This window comes from Phoca vitulina, unplaced genomic scaffold, assembly GCF_004348235.1.
Source record: "Phoca vitulina isolate PV1807 unplaced genomic scaffold, GSC_HSeal_1.0 scaffold17, whole genome shotgun sequence".
NCBI lineage: Eukaryota > Metazoa > Chordata > Mammalia > Carnivora > Phocidae > Phoca > Phoca vitulina.
The window spans coordinates 33,936,260-33,954,678 of NW_022589720.1; the positions used below are offsets into that span (position 1 = coordinate 33,936,260).

General features: G+C 37.6%; 1 protein-coding gene across 6 annotated transcripts in view; it reads left to right on the forward strand.

The window, feature by feature from the left end:
• NNT (nicotinamide nucleotide transhydrogenase) overlaps window positions 1-18,419 on the forward strand; it is an 89,912-nt gene that overhangs the window by 50,312 nt on the left and 21,181 nt on the right. For all 6 annotated transcript variants that reach the window (XM_032415213.1, XM_032415211.1, XM_032415214.1 and 3 more), the window contains exons 13-18: window positions 936-1,081; window positions 2,307-2,502; window positions 5,041-5,274; window positions 6,398-6,558; window positions 9,119-9,298; window positions 16,184-16,343. In XM_032415213.1, coding sequence (XP_032271104.1) covers window positions 936-1,081; window positions 2,307-2,502; window positions 5,041-5,274; window positions 6,398-6,558; window positions 9,119-9,298; window positions 16,184-16,343 — 1,077 coding nt within the window. The remainder of the gene's footprint in view (window positions 1-935; window positions 1,082-2,306; window positions 2,503-5,040; window positions 5,275-6,397; window positions 6,559-9,118; window positions 9,299-16,183; window positions 16,344-18,419) is intronic.

The window sequence follows — 18,419 nt, forward strand, 5'->3', positions numbered from 1 at the left end:
TGAGCAGGGAGCCTGACGTGGGGGCTCGATCCCAGAACCCTGGGATCATGACCTGAGCCGAAGGCAGATGCTTAACAACTGAGCCACCCAGGCACCCCTAGAGTGCTATTTTTAATGGAGAAGTGAGAAGCAAATATAAATCCATATAGAATAGACATTTGGACTTTTTTAGACATTTGGATTTTAAGAATTTAACTGTGCCTTTAAAAATTATTTCACTCAGACCATAAATGCTTTCTGTGAAGAAAAATTATTTTGCCCATTTGTAATTTTTAGAAACTATTTGATAGAAGAACACCCCCTTCCTCAGTGCCCCAAAATAAACAAGCAAATGATTGTCTTGCTGCAAGGTAACTGGAAAGTTATTGAATGCATAGTTTTGAGTTAAGTTGACTTATAGCTATCACCATAACATCTGTAAATGAGTATACTTTTAAGATAAAATTTTAGCCTTTGCCTTATCCTAGCCTGTGTTTCTGAAAACTGAAAGCCTAGCATATCACTTGTGTAAGCTCATTTGATGCTATTTTGTAGCTAAAAATTAGTTAATGTGTCCAAGAAATCCGGTGCCTGTTGATGTGGCATTTTTTTCTTTTATCACTTATTATAGGTTTAACAGAGTAACCTATTTGAAAAAAATACTAGCCTTTGATCTTTTGCATTCCCAAGCTGTTTGAATGCCTATTTACTTGTAGTCAGGCAGAAATAGTTAGTTCTGTACTCTGATTGCAAGTTTTCTTCCTGAATATAGGGTTCCCCGCCTTCAATGAAACTGGCTTGAGTGATAGAATAAGTTTTAATTTTGAGGTTCTAAAATGTTACTTAATATATTTATCCCTAGGTGATAAAGATGTGCTTAAAATAGAAAAATTGTACCAGTTTAAAAATCATGTTTCTCAAAATACCTCTTTCTGTTTCATATTTACTTTGATAAGGCGGCTTTCTGGTGACCCAGAGAATGCTGGACATGTTCAAGCGTCCCACGGATCCCCCAGAATACAATTACCTGTATCTGCTCCCTGCTGGAACCTTCGTTGGAGGATATTTAGCTGCCCTCTACAGTGGTTATAACATTGAACAAGTAAGAGGCTGTTTTGAGAATTTTTATTTTTGCCACCGTGCTTTCTTTCCAACTAGATTTAATATTATCATTACCAAAATTCAGGCTCTACCAAGCAAATACAATAATAACTCTAGAAACATCTTGGTCAAATAGAGCATTCCTATCCCCTAAGGTTCACGACCCTGAATTCTAGAAACAGATTTGCCTGCTACCTGAATGTGCTAACATGGGTTTACCTGTTTGTCCCTCAGGTTTTCTACTTGTAAAAAGTGTCAAAAGGTTGTTATGTACTTGGATGGATTGTTGTAGGGATACAGTGAAATAATCAGTAACAGAATCTGAAATTTTTCTGTTAAATACTATTAGTTCTTTTCCTACTTACTTTCTTCTACAAATTCAGTGCATCATCTCTTGTAACCAGGAGATGTTATCTCAATTCATCTAAAAAGACAGTGTAAAAATGAATGTTTATAAAAAAACAGAAATAATCAAGTTGAACTTCGGAAGTTTCATCTCTCAATATGATTATAATAGAGACTTAACTTTGTTCTGAACTCAGTATTTTTTATCACTTTTCAATGCCTACCACGAGATTGCAACTGACAGCAGAAAAATCATGTGTCCCTTAGTTTCTGCTGTTTACAACATTTCTTACTTGTTGAGTGAACAAAATCTTTTTTGAGAGGAGTTGGAGTGGTATGTCAGAGAAACCCATGTCTGAATCCCAGATTTGCTATTTTCTGATCATGTGACCTTGGAAGAATTATGTAACCTTTTCAAGCTTTGGTTTTCTCTTTTTGTAAAATGAGGGTGATGATTCCTTCAACTTCTGTGAATCTCATGGGACTGACTTGAGTAAAATGTATGTTATGGTCCCTGGCGTTTACAGCATCCGGGGTTGGCTCCTTTATAGTGTTTGGTCAGGTCTAGATCCCATCATAACTCTGTTTAAATTTAGGTACTTTTATATGCATTTGTGCATGCTATCAAATCCAAAAAGAAACCAATTTACATAAATGGTATAATTGCAAGTACAATTTAAGGTATTTAATTTATTAATATGCCTAATGGATAGGAAAATATATTGAAATATTCAAAGAAGAAGTCCGACTGGTCCCTCTATTGTCTGAATTTAAAATTGTTCTTAGGAAATCATGTTTCCTCAAGAGAAGTCCTCCCTATGCTAATAGACTGGAAGTTTTGATAGTCTCTCTCTCTCTTCTCTTCCCTTTCGTTTAAAAAGATCATGTATCTGGGCTCAGGTCTGTGCTGTGTTGGTGCCCTGGCCGGCCTTTCCACCCAGGGAACAGCTCGTCTTGGCAATGCATTGGGCATGATTGGGGTGGCTGGAGGCCTGGCAGCCACCCTCGGAGGCCTAAAACCATCCCCAGAATTGTTAGCTCAGATGTCTGGAGCAATGGCTTTGGGCGGTACCATTGGTAAGCACTTGGTGGAAATCTGCCTTTATGGGAACACATACCCATTTTTTTAGCATACTCTTTGGACATAGTTGATCTACTTACTCAATGTTAAATGTTTTAAAATGTTTGTATTTTAATGAGAATTATACCAACTATGATTCTTCACCAAAATAAATATATTAGACACAAAGTTAATTATATTATTCATAACTTTCTAATTAATTTGTTGGATTTTATTTTCTATGATCTTGAGATTACCCATATTATATCTGTTTTTAGAAATACTGTGTAAAGGTGGGCTTTTGTCCATCTCTTCCCAACTCCATCTTTAATGACATACATTGGTAGCTTGAAATTGACCATGGTGGTTGCATTTACACGATGGAAATCAACAAATACTACAAATCTGGATTTCATTTATTGTTTTGTTGATTGTCCAGACCTAAGAAAGTGATGGAGAAAATATTAATAATGCAGCTTAAACTTAAAAGTGTGCTGTTTCTGTAGCCATTACATTGTGAATATCACAAAAATTGAGCAAATATTCTTCCAGTATTTGAAAACTATTATCAGAGTCAAGCTGTTGCTCACATTGTTGACAATGAGTGAGGTTCTCACATATATCTCGTTTCACTTTTGTCTTACTTGTTAATGCAAACAAAAATGTCAGCCAACATTCCCGTGGGGACTACACTCATTTCATCAGTTGCAAACACTAGGTTGGTGACAGATACAAGAGTTTGGCAAAAGTCAACAATTATATTCTGTGAAAGTCAATTGGCAATATGGGGTTTACAATAAAGAGTACCGTGTATTTTATTATTTGAAAATTATGTGCAACTTTATATCATTAAAAAATCTTGTACATATTTATATATGCACATGTTTTTATCCTGAGACGCTGGTGGTTGTATATTTACCGGTATAACAGTAGCTTTAGGACTCCTTTTATACTTCCCCAGGAAAGCTTTGTGTCCTTTCTTGATAGTCCCTGGAAAGGAACGAAGGAAAATGTGCTGTAGGTTCATGGCAGGAAAACCTCTAGACAAGATCTTAGCAAATGTTCTGAGGCACACCCCTTCTCTATTACCTACCTAGAGCCATACAGCTCTTTCAGAGTCTCCTCATTTGGACATTGACTACCCAGGTATTTGCATTTCTTTACCTTTGGACACGGCTCCCACTCACCCACCTGAAAACCCAGGCCTTCATATTCCAGCTGTTTTCTCCTGTGCTCAGGAGCAAGTTTTGGCTTGTGGAGAAGAGAGCTTGGGTTATTCATGCAGTGGGGAGAAGGTAAGGGTTTGGGTGGAGCCTCAAGTAATCTGAAGAAGTATTAGGGGAGTGTTTGCGGGTTGTGATGGAAGAGGCATGTGTTAGTGTTGTGTGTTTGGGTTTTTGGAGCTGGATCTTGGTTAGGTGTGTTGAGAAAACCTGCTATTTTGAAAGGGTATACATAGCCAGTGTCCTTACCTTCTGTATGGTCCTTTTAAGAGAATATTTAGCCCATACTAGGAAACAGATAAATACTTATTAGAGATAAGGATGGAAACCCTTAGATGTGGTCTTTTTAAAAAAAATTGAAGTATAATTGGGGCGCCTGGGTGGCTCAGTCAGTTAAGCGTCTGACTCTGGATTTCAGTTTAGGTGATGATCTCAGGGTGGTGAGATCGAGTCCTGTGTCAGGCCCCATGCTCAGCACGGAGCCTCTTGGGATTCTCTCTCTCCCTCTGCCCCTTCCTGTATGCATGTGTTCTCTCTAAAAATAGAATAAAATAAATAAAATTGAGGTATAATTGACATAATATATTAGTTTCAGATGTACAAAATAATGATTCTGTATTTGTATATATAGCAAAATAATCACAATAAGTCTAGTAAACATCTGTCACCATACATAGTTACAGAATTTTCTTTCTTGTGATGAGAACTTTTAAGATCTACTCTCTTAGCAGCTTTCAAATATGTGATACAGTACTATTAATTATAGTCAATGTGCTGTACATTATATCCCTATGACTTGTTTTATAACTGGAAGCTTCACCTATTTTGCCCACCTCGCATCCCCTTTCTCTAGCAACCACCAGTCTGTTCACAGTATCTATGAGCTTGGTTTTTTTTTTTTTTTTAAGATTTTATTTATTTATCTGAGAGAAAGTGAGAGCAAATGAGCAGAGGGAGAGGGTCAAGAGACTCCCTGCTGAGTGCAGAGCCTGATGCAGGGCTCGATCCCATGACCCTGAGATCATGACCCGAGCTGAAACCAAGAGTTGGATGTCTAACTGACTGAGCCACCCAGGTGCCCAGGTTTTTTTTTGTTTTGTTTTTTGTTTTTTTTTTAGATTTCATATATAAGTGAGATCATATGGTATTTGTCTTTCTCTGTCTGACTTATTTCCCCTAGCATAATACCCTCAAGGTTCATCAGTATTTTCACAAATGGCAAGATTTCTGTCTTTTTTATGGCTGAATAATATTCAGGTGTTGGCTTTATTGTAGTTGCCTCTCAAAGGTCTGTTGAGTTTTAATTTCTCTTTGACTTTCGTTTCCCAACAGGATTGACAATTGCCAAACGCATCCAGATTTCTGATTTACCTCAATTAGTTGCTGCATTCCACAGCTTAGTGGGTTTGGCAGCTGTACTTACTTGCATAGCTGAGTACATCATAGAATATCCACATTTTGCCATGGACGCAGCTGCAAATCTCACCAAGGTTGTGGCCTACCTCGGTACTTACATTGGTGGGGTCACGTTTAGCGGCTCGCTCGTTGCCTACGGAAAGCTGCAGGGTAAGTGATGCCACATCACAGAGGGGTCAATAGCTACTGTTTACGGGGCTTGAGGGTCCGTGTCAGTTTCGGAAAATGGCTACACGGTAGAACCTGTTAGGTGAAGAATGTATATAGCGCTGAGAGATATATAAAAGACCCTTCCTCCACATCGACATTGCTTCCCTTCATTGATCCTTACAGAGCTCACAAAGCTTTGAAGCGATTCCTTCTGCAGACAGCTAGTGCACAGAAATTGGGGTAGTGGGACTAGTTGACAATTGATAATACATGTGAACAAAACTACATCTTCCTAATCCTTATTTAGGGATGCCTGTTCACAGAAATGAACTTTATACATTTTCCAGAGTAGAGAGAAGCTTGTTGAATAAGAAGCTTGTGTGATCACCATACATACTTATTTTGAACACATACACATTTTTCGGCTCTGGCTTACCATCTTTTGCTACTTCTCATGGCTGAGACTAGAAGTGGGGGAAAGAACCCCCAAACCTCACAGAGGCTATTTTCAGTGTTTTCATGAATAAGTGAGTCTATAGAGAAACTAACTTGTGATATAAAAATCTGGTCTTTTCCTCTGAGTAATCAAGCCATTAAAATTAAATAGAGAACTTCCATGAAACTTAAAAATCACAAAAGAACTTCAAGCCTCCAATGCTCTTGTCTCATGCTTTGTTTCAAAAACAACTAGCAAACCAGGGCTCTGCTCCCTTGGGCTCAGTTGATAGAATCAGAAATGCTAATGTGCTAGGACTCTGTTTTGAAGTTTTAAATAAATGAAACCACACTTAACAACTTCTGTGTTTGTCATACGGGAAAAATGTAACTTTTTAAGATGCTAGGACAAAGAGTAAAGAAATTGTTGTGTGATCAAAGTAAAGAACAGTTAAGTTGAGCCATACTTTTCCTACTTCTGTTAACATTTGTTACATGTAAGAGCCCTAATTTGCTTTTATGTTTCAGGACCATTTTTTAAAATTCTGATATTTAATTTTGGTAGTTTAGGATTAAATGACATGCACTTAAGAGTGTGTGTGTGTGTGTGTGTGTGTGTGTGTGAGAGTGTGTGAGGGGGTTTTTCATGACATATGCTAGCTTCTGACTGACTTGCGCTTGGTCCTAGGTATCCTGAAATCTGCCCCTCTCCTGCTTCCTGGGAGGCACTTACTTAATGCAGGCTTGCTGGCTGCTAGTGTGGGTGGAATAATCCCATTCATGATGGACCCTAGCTTTACCACGGGCATTACCTGTCTGGGCTCTGTGTCGGCTCTCTCTGCTGTCATGGTAAGAAGTTAGGGGTGGAAAGCACGTCCTCAGTGAGGAACTGGCATATTTTGTTAGATTGCAGTCTAACCTATTTCTAGCTCTTCAAGACCCTTGATGGAATAAACGTGTTTTAGAATGATGTTACATGTTCTTCTTTTTAGAATCTGGAAAATACAGAAAAGTGTAAGAAGAAAACCACTCTTTCTGTCCACTGAATGGTTCCTTTCAAAGTTGTCGGGTGCCATCTTTATTGCTCTGGGGTCTTTTCCCTGGATCAATGTGTTGGTGAATGGGAATTTTAAAAAGCCAAGTGTTTCAATTCTATTCATTAGGTGCCTACAAGGCCCACAAAATGGTGCTTTGGGTTTTATGCAATAAGGGTCAGATACTCCCTGCCCGTTAGTTGCGCTCTCATTTAATGGGAGTTATGATACCAAGTTAAAGAATTATGTAAAATGAGATGTAGTTAATAAACCCTGTGTGTTCAGTGCGGGAGTTCAGGGAAGCATTTCATGATAGGTATGGTCCTCTTCTCCCTCTCTGGTTTTTGCATTTAGTATATTGATACATACAGTATTATCTGGGTGTCTATATGCTACAATATAGCATTTTATTATATCAGTGTAGGATGCTTTTGCAAAACAGTTGTTATTCACCGATTCCTTCATGTTTGTCTAGTCTGGAGTCTACATTGTAGACACTGGTTTATGTTTTAGGTTTTTAAAATAATTTGTAGTGCTTAGTACAAAATTAGACATACAGTAATTGCTTATCAAATACATACTGGCTGCTTGATTCAAGATTTACAGTGTTAAAAATGATACTTATTTTTTTTTAATTTTATTTATTTGACAAAGAGAGACAGCGGGAGAGGGAATACAAGCAGGGGGAGTGGGAGAGGGAGAAGCAGGCTTCCTGCCGAGCAGGGACCCGATGCGGGGCTCGATCCCAGGACCCTGGAATCATGACCTGAGCCGAAGGCAGACGCTTAACGACTGAGCCATCCAGGGGCCCTAAAATGATACTTATTTTTATGTAATCTTAAGAGGACTGATTTTGCCAGAGAAACTTTAGAAGTCTGAAAAGTAGGGGCTCCTGGGTGGCTCAGTCAGTTAAGTGTCTGACTCTTGATCTCAGCTCAGGTCTTGATCTCAGGGCTGTGAGTTCAAGCCCAGTGTTGGGCTCCACGCTGGGCATGGAGCCTACTTAAAAAAAAAAAGTCTGAAAATTAACTTAAAATTCTTTTTATAACTACTGACAATCCATTTTTTTTCTGGCTTATATAGCACTGGCTTTTGTTTTACTTTAAAGAAAAGAAAAATGGTTTTGATATTTTTTTTTATCCAATAAAGCAGAATGTCTCAAAATAAAACCAACAGCACAGAAATGCAAAACTTTAAGAATTACTATTTTTGAGAAGAGGTGAATTTGATATTAAAGAGGTACTTTATGCTTATGAGAATGAGTAAGATAAAATATTTTGTGGACTATTTTAATTGCTTTTGACTTCATTAAGTAGTACATGAATACATTCACATCTTAAACTCAAAATACATAGGTGTTTGTGGAATAAAAAGCAAAAATCTTTCTCCCCATCGTTCTTTTCCCTTTCCTGTGTTTAGTGATTTGGGGTTGCACTAGAGAGACTTTGGATTCTGTTGTATTCCTCCAAGGAGTATTGATCATTATTTTTTATTTATTTGTTTTTGTAGGCAGCTAACTTGGCTGCATCAGATTTCAAATCTGGCTCCCTTATGGTGGGAGCAGCTGAAATCTGTTATTATTTTATCCTTAACAGGTTTGCTTGGAGTCTGCCCACATATGCATAAAGAACCAGAGTTTTGGGCAGAGTTCATACATAGAATTTGGGGCTCCCTCTCTTTAGCCTGCTCCTCTGTAGTTTCCCTTTTCACTTTGCAGCTCCTGTAGTCACCCTAAATCCTATCCTAGGACCTTCAAACTAGCAAGACTATGGGCTTATATTTCGGATTTAGCTGTTTCTCTTGGCACTACCAGGGGCCTGCCCTTACATTAACACCATAAAAACTGGGAAATTCACTCAGTGCTGTTACTTTTTTTCAAGTGCAGACCCCTCTCTAGTTTCTGCCTGCTTTTCATCACTGCCTGTTAGGGATTTAGGGATATTTCGGGGGTGGGGGGTTGGTGGTTCAGTGTTTACACGTGTTATATCTGTGGGAGAATTGATCAATATGGGAGGCACTTGGTCATTACCCCAGTGGAACTTCAAGATAAATATATATATATATATTTTTTTTAAGAATTTATTTATTTATTTGACAGAGAGAGACACAGCGAGAGAGGGAACACAAGCAGGGGGAGTGGGAGAGGGAGAAGCAGGCTTCCCGCTGAGCAGGGAGCCCGATGTGGGGCTCGATCCCAGGACGCTGGGATCATGACCCGAGCAGAAGGCAGACGCTTAACGACTGAGCCACCCAGGCGCCCCTCAAGATAAATATATTAATTGGAAAACCAGAATGATTAAGAATCAAGATGTCCAGTGTCAGAGGTTTTATTTTTATTTTATTAATTTTGATTTCCGCTTTGGATTTCATCCTAGGGTGTGACTTTGACAGCTGCTATCGGGGGTGCGGACATGCCCGTCGTCATCACTGTGCTGAACAGCTACTCAGGCTGGGCCCTGTGTGCGGAGGGCTTCCTGCTGAACAACAACCTGCTGACCATCGTGGGGGCGCTCATAGGCTCTTCTGGCGCTATCCTGTCCTACATCATGTGTGTGGTAAGAAACAGGTGTTTCAACAAAAAGGAAATGGTGTTCTGAAAATAAGGATCTGTTTGTTACTTTATTTGCAGTAAAAAACGACTATGTCAGTTCTTATTTTTCTTCGGTAGAAATATCAGAGTGTTTCATTCTAATAAATTTCCGAGACCGCTTTTAAAGTCCCCAAGTGTAGATAATTAGGAAAATTAAATATCAAGATAAAAAATCTGACTCCATCTGGAGATAAGCACTTAAGATTTTGGTTTATTTCTTTCTATTCTGTTTCTTTCTTTACTGCATATCTGTGTATTTACTTATCTGATCATACTGTATACTATTTTACATTTTATTCTTTTTTCTTTTTTTTTATTATGTTCAATTAGCCAGCATATTGCACGTCATTAGTTTTTGATGCAGTGTTCAACAATCCGTTAGTTGCATGTAACACCCAGTGCTCATCACAACACCAGCCCTCCTAATGCCCATCACCTGGTTACCCCATCCCCCCACCCACCGCCCTTCCATTTTATTCTTTTCTTCTTACTGTATTCTTACTATATTCTAAGTAACTTTCTTGTTTAAGCTGCTTTTTAGAGGCGCCTGAGTGGCTCAGTCGTTAAGCATCTGCCTTCGGCTCAGGGTCCTGGGATCGAGCCCCGCATCGGGCTCCCTGCTCCGCGGGAAGCCTGCTTCTCCCTCTCCCACTCCCCCTGCTTGTGTTCTCTCTCTCGCTGTGTCTCCCTCTGTCAAATAAATAAATAAAATCTTAAAAATAAAGAAAGAAAGAAAAAAATCAAGAAAACAAATACTTCCTAGCTTCCTTTTTGTTTCTACAAGAAGGCAAGAAGATATACTGCAAATAATTAAAGGTTTGACTAGGAAAGTTTTTCAAATGATAGATACTGTTTTCTCAGTGGTAGTTCTGAATGGCTGTGGAAGGGCGAGTGTGCAATGGAGTGACCTCAGAACATGACTCTACGGTGATTAATCCTTCAGGCAGAGAAAGGGTACTTCTGCCACCTCCCTTCTTTTATTACAATATTTAAAAAGCCCCTTATTTATAACTCAGAATTCCTCATATGTTTTAATTGAAAATCTCTTTGTAAATTGAGTGCTGAAGTTATCTTTTTATAATAAATCAGTTTTCTTTGGCCATTTTGTAGAACAAAGGATTTGATAGCCCTGAGGAAGAGGTTTTAAAATTAAATCTCCCCAGTCATTCAGGGAATTTGGAAAGGAGGTGGTTTGGGTCTCCTGTTTGAAAAGTTTCAGGCTTTGGGGTTCTAAAAAACAAATGTTTATAAAGAAGGAAAAATTTATTCAGTTGTATTAGAAATAGTTTTCTCTAAAAATGAACTTTGTAAAAAAGTTTTTTGTTTTAATTCTAGTGTAGTTAACATACAGTGTTATATTAGTTTGGGTGTATAATATAGCGATTCAACGATTATATACATTACTGAGTGCTCATCATGGTAAGTCATAAGTGTATTCTTAATCCCCATCACCTATTTCACCCATCCCCCCACCCACCTCCCCTCTGGTAACTATCAGTTTGTTCTCTATACCTGTTTCTTGGTTTGTGTCTCTTTTTTCCTTCGTTTGTTTTGTTACTTAAATTCCACATATGAATGGAATTGTATGGTATTTGTCTTTTTTCTGACTGACTTATTTCACTTAGCTTCTAAAAATGAACTTTTAACTCTTAGTTTGACTTTGCTTCATTTGGTGAATTTAAATGATCAGCAGGGGGCAGCAGATTTTCATTATTACTTAAACTTGTGGTTGGTCAAAATTCTGATTTTAAAATTAAATGGGAGGATTTGAATTTTAACAAAGCCAGTGGCCTGCTGATATGGGGAAAGGTGAGGACCTGTGTCTAGTTCTTGGAGTATCATTACAGGTGCCTTCTTGCCTTTACTGTTTTTTTCTTAAATGGTTTTACTTAGGTTTTTAAATGTATCAATAGTATATCCCAAATTTGTCTGTGTCTTTTTTATTTCCTCCCCCCTTCCTCTTCATCGAGTTTCTTTTATTATTATTGGTTCTAGTAACTACAGACACTTACAGTAGCAGTTCTTTGACAGTAACTAGAATAAGGTAGTAAGAGGCACTTGTTGAAAATACTTTTTTCTGTATGTACTTCTGTACCTATATCATCTTTCTCTTATTCTTTCCTTTCATATTTCTTGATCTGCTTTCTATATTTTTGTTTTTTTTCCTTCTATTTCCACTGCCTTAGGCATGTCATTTATTGGCAACATAGCATAGCTATTTTTTATTCCTGCGCTCTATAATAAAGTGTTCTTGTAGCTGTCCCTGACTCTACGTGTCACACTGGATCAGATGGATGCTCTGTTTAAAATAGCAACTTGTATTAATTTGGATTCAAAGACAGCTGAAGCTTTAATTTTTTAAAAAATACTATGCAATTACAAAAATAAAAGATGTTTAATGTGGGAAATTTGGAAGAAAGTAGAAGAAGATAAATCATTTGTAATGCCATTACCACTTAACTCCTAAAATTTAATATTCTAATTCCAGTCTTTTTTCATAAGCATATGTTCGAATATATTCTGAATTGTTTAATTATCTCACTAATAATTAGTTTTTTTTTTTCTTCAGTGTACCTCCTTGCGCATTTTGATTATTTCCTTGGGAATGGAGCAAGGGCTTTGTGTTGGCTGTCGATATCGATGAATTGATTTCCACAAAGGACTCTCCAGGCTGAGCTCTCACCAGCGATGTGTGGGGCACTTGTTTTCCTGCATGCTCTCCCTCCCTTCGTCTTATTACAAAACAAACAAGGCAACAGCAAAAACCAGCCTGCTGTATTTTTTAATTTTGAAGATAGAAATTTTCTTTCCTTCTAAATTGCCCTGATTTTGACTTTTCCCAGTAATCTTCACTGATTCTTGGCTTGTGCTTCTTTATTACAAGAAATTGTTTCTTCATGGCTGGTGTTTTAGCAGCTCAGAGTGGTTCATATTAATAATAAAAATGAAATAGCCATATGTAATTGGGCATAGTAGTAGGCATTAACATACTGTAGGCATTAACACTGGGTGCTTTACAAATATAGCTTATTTAATCTCCAGGCTAATTCTGGAGGTAGAAAATATTCTCATTTTACAAGGAAGGTATTTGAAGACGCCATTGATTATTGGCCTTTATGTTTAGGGAGGCTAACCGAGCCCCTGGCACACTCATATGAGTATAATAATTATTAAATGAACATTAGATGAATATTTGCTTGCTCATTTCATATCTTGGAATCTTCTCTGGATAGGTCATGGTAACAGATGTCCTGCCATATATCAGTATCTGTTAATAATACTAGTATGTTTAGCTTCAATATTTTATTATTTATTGAGGAAACATGCAAGTCCAAACCAGAACAGAGTGGTTTTATTATGTGAGAGGGAATGGAATGCTCCCCGAGTGGCTAATCAGTAATCCCTAAAATTGCACTTTTGTTCTGACAAAGAATTCTTTTGGGTGTCTTCTGAGCCGCATGCTTGTGGTTATATAACATCCAAGATTAAACTGAAAAATGTCGGTAGTGTCCAGACAGCCCCCTCAAATGAATAATTTGCTTTATGTCAGGTGTCATATAGACATTAACCTCTTCATGATTTTACAGTCCATTTACTTGAGATAGTGTCCAAATTGCCTGGGAAATAGAGGGCTTGCAAAAATGGGACAGCATTTTCAAACCGAATTTTCTGATTTTTGCACTTTGTTACTTGTTTCCAAATGAAAATAGAACAGAATGAAGTGGATCAAAGCCAAACCAATAATAATTTTTTTTTTTTTTGCTTTGCAGTCAATTACTCAGCACCCACAAAGCATTGAAATGAGAGATGATAGTAAATAGAGTATATGTTATTATTGCTTTGGTTTTGTCTATTTTATGGCCTTTCCTTTGTTTTCAGATTTTTTTCTTAGAGTTTGCTTGGAATTATGTGAATTAAGGGTCTCTTTAATGTAGCATGCAATTTTCATTATAGGGCTTAATAACTTAAAAGGAACAGTCTTGGACAGTGTTGTGAATACTTTGTCTTGGAAGCTGGGAACTCCTCAATCTGTGGATCAGTGGTCACAGGATAGTCTCATTAATCACTTAAACAAGCAAAAAAAAAAAAAAAAAAAAAAGAACAGAACAAAGTCCTAAACCCTAAACATTTGTTGAAAATATGATGTTGCAATGGTAAATTCAGAGATGAAAAATAATTTAGTTTTTAAGAGACCACATGGAATCGGCTTAATGGTGATATAATTGTGGCTATGTGTTCAACAAGTTGACTTTGATTGTTAAACTACTGTGTGGTTCCCTTTTTTTCTCCTGAAGATGCCATTAGAATAGTGGGTAAACATTAATTAAATGTCCTCAGAAATTCTTTTCTTCTCCTCCATTCAGTTTTATAGGGAGAGAAGAATGGTTCCTTATTTATTTATTTATTTAAAAGCTTTTACTTAAATCCTAGTTAACATACAGTGCAATATTGGTTTCAGGAGTAGAATTCAGTGAGTCATCACTTCTTTACAATACCCAGTGCTCATCACAGGTGCCCTCTTTAATACCCATCACCCACCTAGCCCATCCCCTGCCCACCTCCCTCCATCAACCCTCAGTTTGTTCTCTATTTTTAAGAGTCTTTTATGGCTTATTTCCCTCTCTCCTTTTTTTCTTTTCCTCCTCCTTCTATGTTCATCTGTTTGTTTCTTAAATTCCACATATGAGTGAAATCATATGGTATTTGTCTTTCTCTGACTTATTTTACTTAGCATTATGCCCTCTAGATCCATCCATGTTGTTGCAAACAGCAAGATTTCATTCTTTTTGATGGCTGAGTAATATTCCATTGTATACACATACCACATCTTCTTTATCCATTCATCAGTCGATGGACATTTCGGCTATCTCCATAGTTTGGCTACTGTAGATGTTGTTGCCATAAACACCGGAGGTGGTATGTGTCCCTTCGAATCTGTATTTTTTGTATAGAATGGTTCCTTTTAAGCCAAGTTAGAATAAAGTGGTCATATTCTTGTATATCTGTCCCTCTACATCATGTCCCTCTGTCATCTGTCCCTCTGCAGGACTGTGTGATGCAGGTGATGGAGCTGCTTTGTGGGTTTGACTTTTTTAAAAGAAGTTATTATCTATGACAGAAATACATCAATGTCTGAAATAGTCCTTTGAACCAGTTTTTAAGGCAAACATTTGGTAGAACATATTTCTGGTAATTTAATTTCAGAATCTTCTAATTCAAAACTAGAAAGAATTTGTCAAAATCCACAAATATTGAATGTTTGGAAGTCTCAGGTATGGCTATTTGGATTTTCAGTAGAACTTGGATTTAAGTATAGGAGGTTGGGTTAAGAATTTACATCTTCATGTCAGGTTGGGATTATATACCTAATTAAAAGCATTATTGATTTTTCTGACCCTCTTATCTCTTCATAAATATGTAAAGGTATTCTGAGGGTATTTATTTTGTATGTAATAATGTTAGACCAGTTTACTGGGGTTTGGGCTCTGTAAAGTATGAATGCTGTGTCTGAGAGATGAGCTTCGGTCAAAAGGACAACTTAAAAAATTCTGACAACATTTTGATTCATCATGTTTATGTTATTGATATGCTGCCTTTAATGGCTCTTTGTTTATCTTCTCTGCTGCTTTTTCCTCCCTGCCTCTACCTCTGTCCCACTTGAGCAGTGTAGGTACCTGCCTCCACTAAGATGGTAGCAGGCTGGGCTGTCTTTGGATGGATGGTCATGATTTTTTTTTTCTCCCAGTGTGTTACTTGTCACTGAAAATCTTCAGGTGCTTTTTGTTCTTTAATAATAAAGTATTGTCTTTTTTTAAAAAAGTGATAGATTAACACTTATATAGCTTTTACATGGAATAAACAATGGATCAATGATTATTATAGCCCTTAAAATAGGGTTTAATAATTTTTTGGATTTTTTTCTGAAGTGAGAAATCCAGTTTATGATCATGTAAAATGACTGCTTTCTTCATTTACAGTGATTTGAATTCTTAAAAGGCATTTGGTTACCCAAGCCATCTAGCTTCTTGTCTTGTCTTTTACCACCCCAGTTCCCGAGGTCTACAGATGAACTGTTTTAGAAACACACGTGCCATTGTCATGTTTCAGTTGTCGCATTTGTGTGGCACATTGTTGGATGATTGTAAATGAGCATGCCTTCCTCTGATTTCTTTTCTGAGATTATTTTTCCAGTTAAAAGGGCAGGTGTAAGTTTTAATGAAACAGTGTATGAACTTACTCATCTGCCTTTTTGGAAGTAAATATTTTAGGAGCCTAATGATGAATCTAGTCACTTCTGTTACAGCTTCCTGGAGCTGTATGTAGTTGATTTGGAAAATAAGACCTTATCAACTCCCACATTTCTTTTTTTCTTGACGACAGAGGGCAGCAGACTTCTAAATGCCGTGGATCGCGCTTTCCTTTCCTTCTTTTAGCCTCTTGACAGCTTACAGCTGGTAGCAGGATTCACCTGAGACATCTGTAGTCACCTTGGAAAATTTCTCATAGATACCATTCTCATAGATACCATTCTCTTTTACTCTGGTGAAATACATGTGAATATGGAGGTAGAAGTTGCTTAATCAGTACACGGACAGTAATAACTGGATCTGAATTTTTCATTAATTTCTTAATATTAGTGGTAATTTTCCATTAAATTCTTTTTTAAAATTAACTTTTACTGAAAATATATCTGTGTACAGTTGACTTTATAGATGTGATCTATGTGATTTTTTTAGATGATCAAATAAACCTCTTAAAATGATTATGAATATCATATTACACAGGGTTCATACCACTTTCAAAAAGTTATGTGGATTAAACTCTCACAGCTAATAATTTTGCTCTCCAGGCAATGAATCGCTCCCTGGCTAATGTGATTCTCGGAGGCTATGGTACTACTTCAACAGCTGGTGGAAAACCCATGGAAATTTCTGGCACACATACAGAAATCAACCTTGACAATGCAATTGACATGATTCGAGAAGCTAATAGCATTATTATTACTCCAGGTAAAAAAAAAAAAAAAAGAAGCAAACAACCTGTAATTGCTATTGGAATTGATTATGTTGATACAGTTTCTTATAATAGGAAAAAAATTGAATTGGAACTTATCCATTTTTGAAAATGCAATGGAAACATAGAAGCAACCCTATGATTACCAACTAAAAAATGTTGAGAATCCTCAGCTTAGGGTTAATATTTTGGGGATCACATAGAGATTTTACAAATCGATGTGGTAGGTTCTAGCCATGTCTTTCTGTGATTCTGTACATAATGTTTTAGTCATCTTTGAGTTTTGGTTATTTGTTCCTCATTGATAGTTTTTGGAATTATTGTCAATATTAAATTAGATATAGTATATGAAAGTATCTAGACTCAGTGAATGCTAGTAAATGTTAATCTCTTTCTTTTCAAAAGTAAATATTTAAAAAATCATTGATAATCATGTGGTTTCGAATAAGATGAGGTAACATGGCCTAATAGAAAGAACTTGGTCTGGGAGTGATAACACTTCACTTTTGTTCTTAATTTTGCCTCTAACAATTGACCTGACATTGACCAAGTCATTTAATCTCCCAGCCTCAATTCCCTAATTTTTTGAGGGTTAGCTCCATTTTTCTTTAATTGTACCACAGAATGCTGTGGTATTACAGGTAACACTTTGGGTTCAGATTAAGATTTTAACTCTATTACACTATTATAAGAGTTTTCTATAAAGGAAATCTATTGATTTGACATGTGGGTGGTTTGCTGGTTGGTTATATGCTAAGATGTAAATACCAAACACTAGCAGAATTGAATGTTCAGGTGCAAGCCTTCTCAATTGGGGCAGTATCATTTTCTAGAGGCATTTGAAACTTGTGGATTTGGGTTTTTGTCTCACAGATGGGGCTGCTACTGTCCACTAGTGTGTGAGAGCAGACACACTAAATATGTTGTATTACCTGGGACATTCCTGCATCATGAATGGTCCCAGCCAAGGTGGCGTTAGTGTTACCTGGTGAGAAACACAATTGGAGTGTAGAGGTGGAAAGACGTAAAGGGCACACTCTTTTTTTTTTAGACATTTTCCATCCAGGGAAGAAGTCAGATCAATAAATAGTGCATGGTGGGTTATGATAAGGGCTAGATTAGACTGTGTAGACACACTTTCTTTTTAATCATGAGGAACCTAAGAAGCATTGTTAGGATGTGAGGGTTTGTTTTGGGCCTTGAGGATAGATGGTGTTGGGCGTGGGGAAGGCAGAGGGAACAGCCTGAGCAGACACTTGGTATTTGGAAAACTGGGGGTAGAAGAGCGGGGACAGGTGAGACTGATTGCACAGGGGGAGCGGACAGAATGTAGGGGTTAAAGAAGAAGGAAGAGGACTGCAGTTTGTGGTCACACCTGTAATAACATCAGAAATAGGGAGCACTTTTGGGTTTTTTTGGCAGAGGGGGAAATTTTTAAGTTCTTTTTAGGAGACATTAAGTTTGAGGTGGAGATAGGACAATGGACATGCCATCCTGGAGCTAAAGGACAGGCTGAGGCTGGACACGGATTGGGAGTCATCAGATGGTTCTTGAAGCCATGGGACAGGCCAAGACTCCAACTGATGAAGCCATGGGACAGGCCAAGACTTTCCAAGGAGAGCGTGAGGGGCAAAGCCAAGGCCCTGGGGAGTTTCATTGTTTAAGGGAAACAGAAGGAGATCTATTCAAGGATGTCAAGGAAGAATAGTAACAAAGTGAGGAGGGGAACCAGGGAACTGCAGTCTTCTCAAAACCAAGTATGAAGATGGTTTGAAGCCATTTACATGAGCCACAGGCGCACCCACACATGAAGTGTGTGCATACACAAGTGTGTGTGCGGTGTGGTGTGTGGGGACGGAGTGCCCAGCAGTATCAGACAAGGCACAAGATTGAGGAGGGACCATTAGATTTTGAATCTGAGATTTAGGCTAATACTTTAAAAAGGCCAGAAGTTTGCTTTCATGTCTCATCCTGTTAGCGGATTGCCTTCCTTGGCATAAAAATATGTCTTGATCAAGGGAGAAATTATTATTCATAAGATTTCCAAATAAAAATCACCCTCTTCTGTGTGC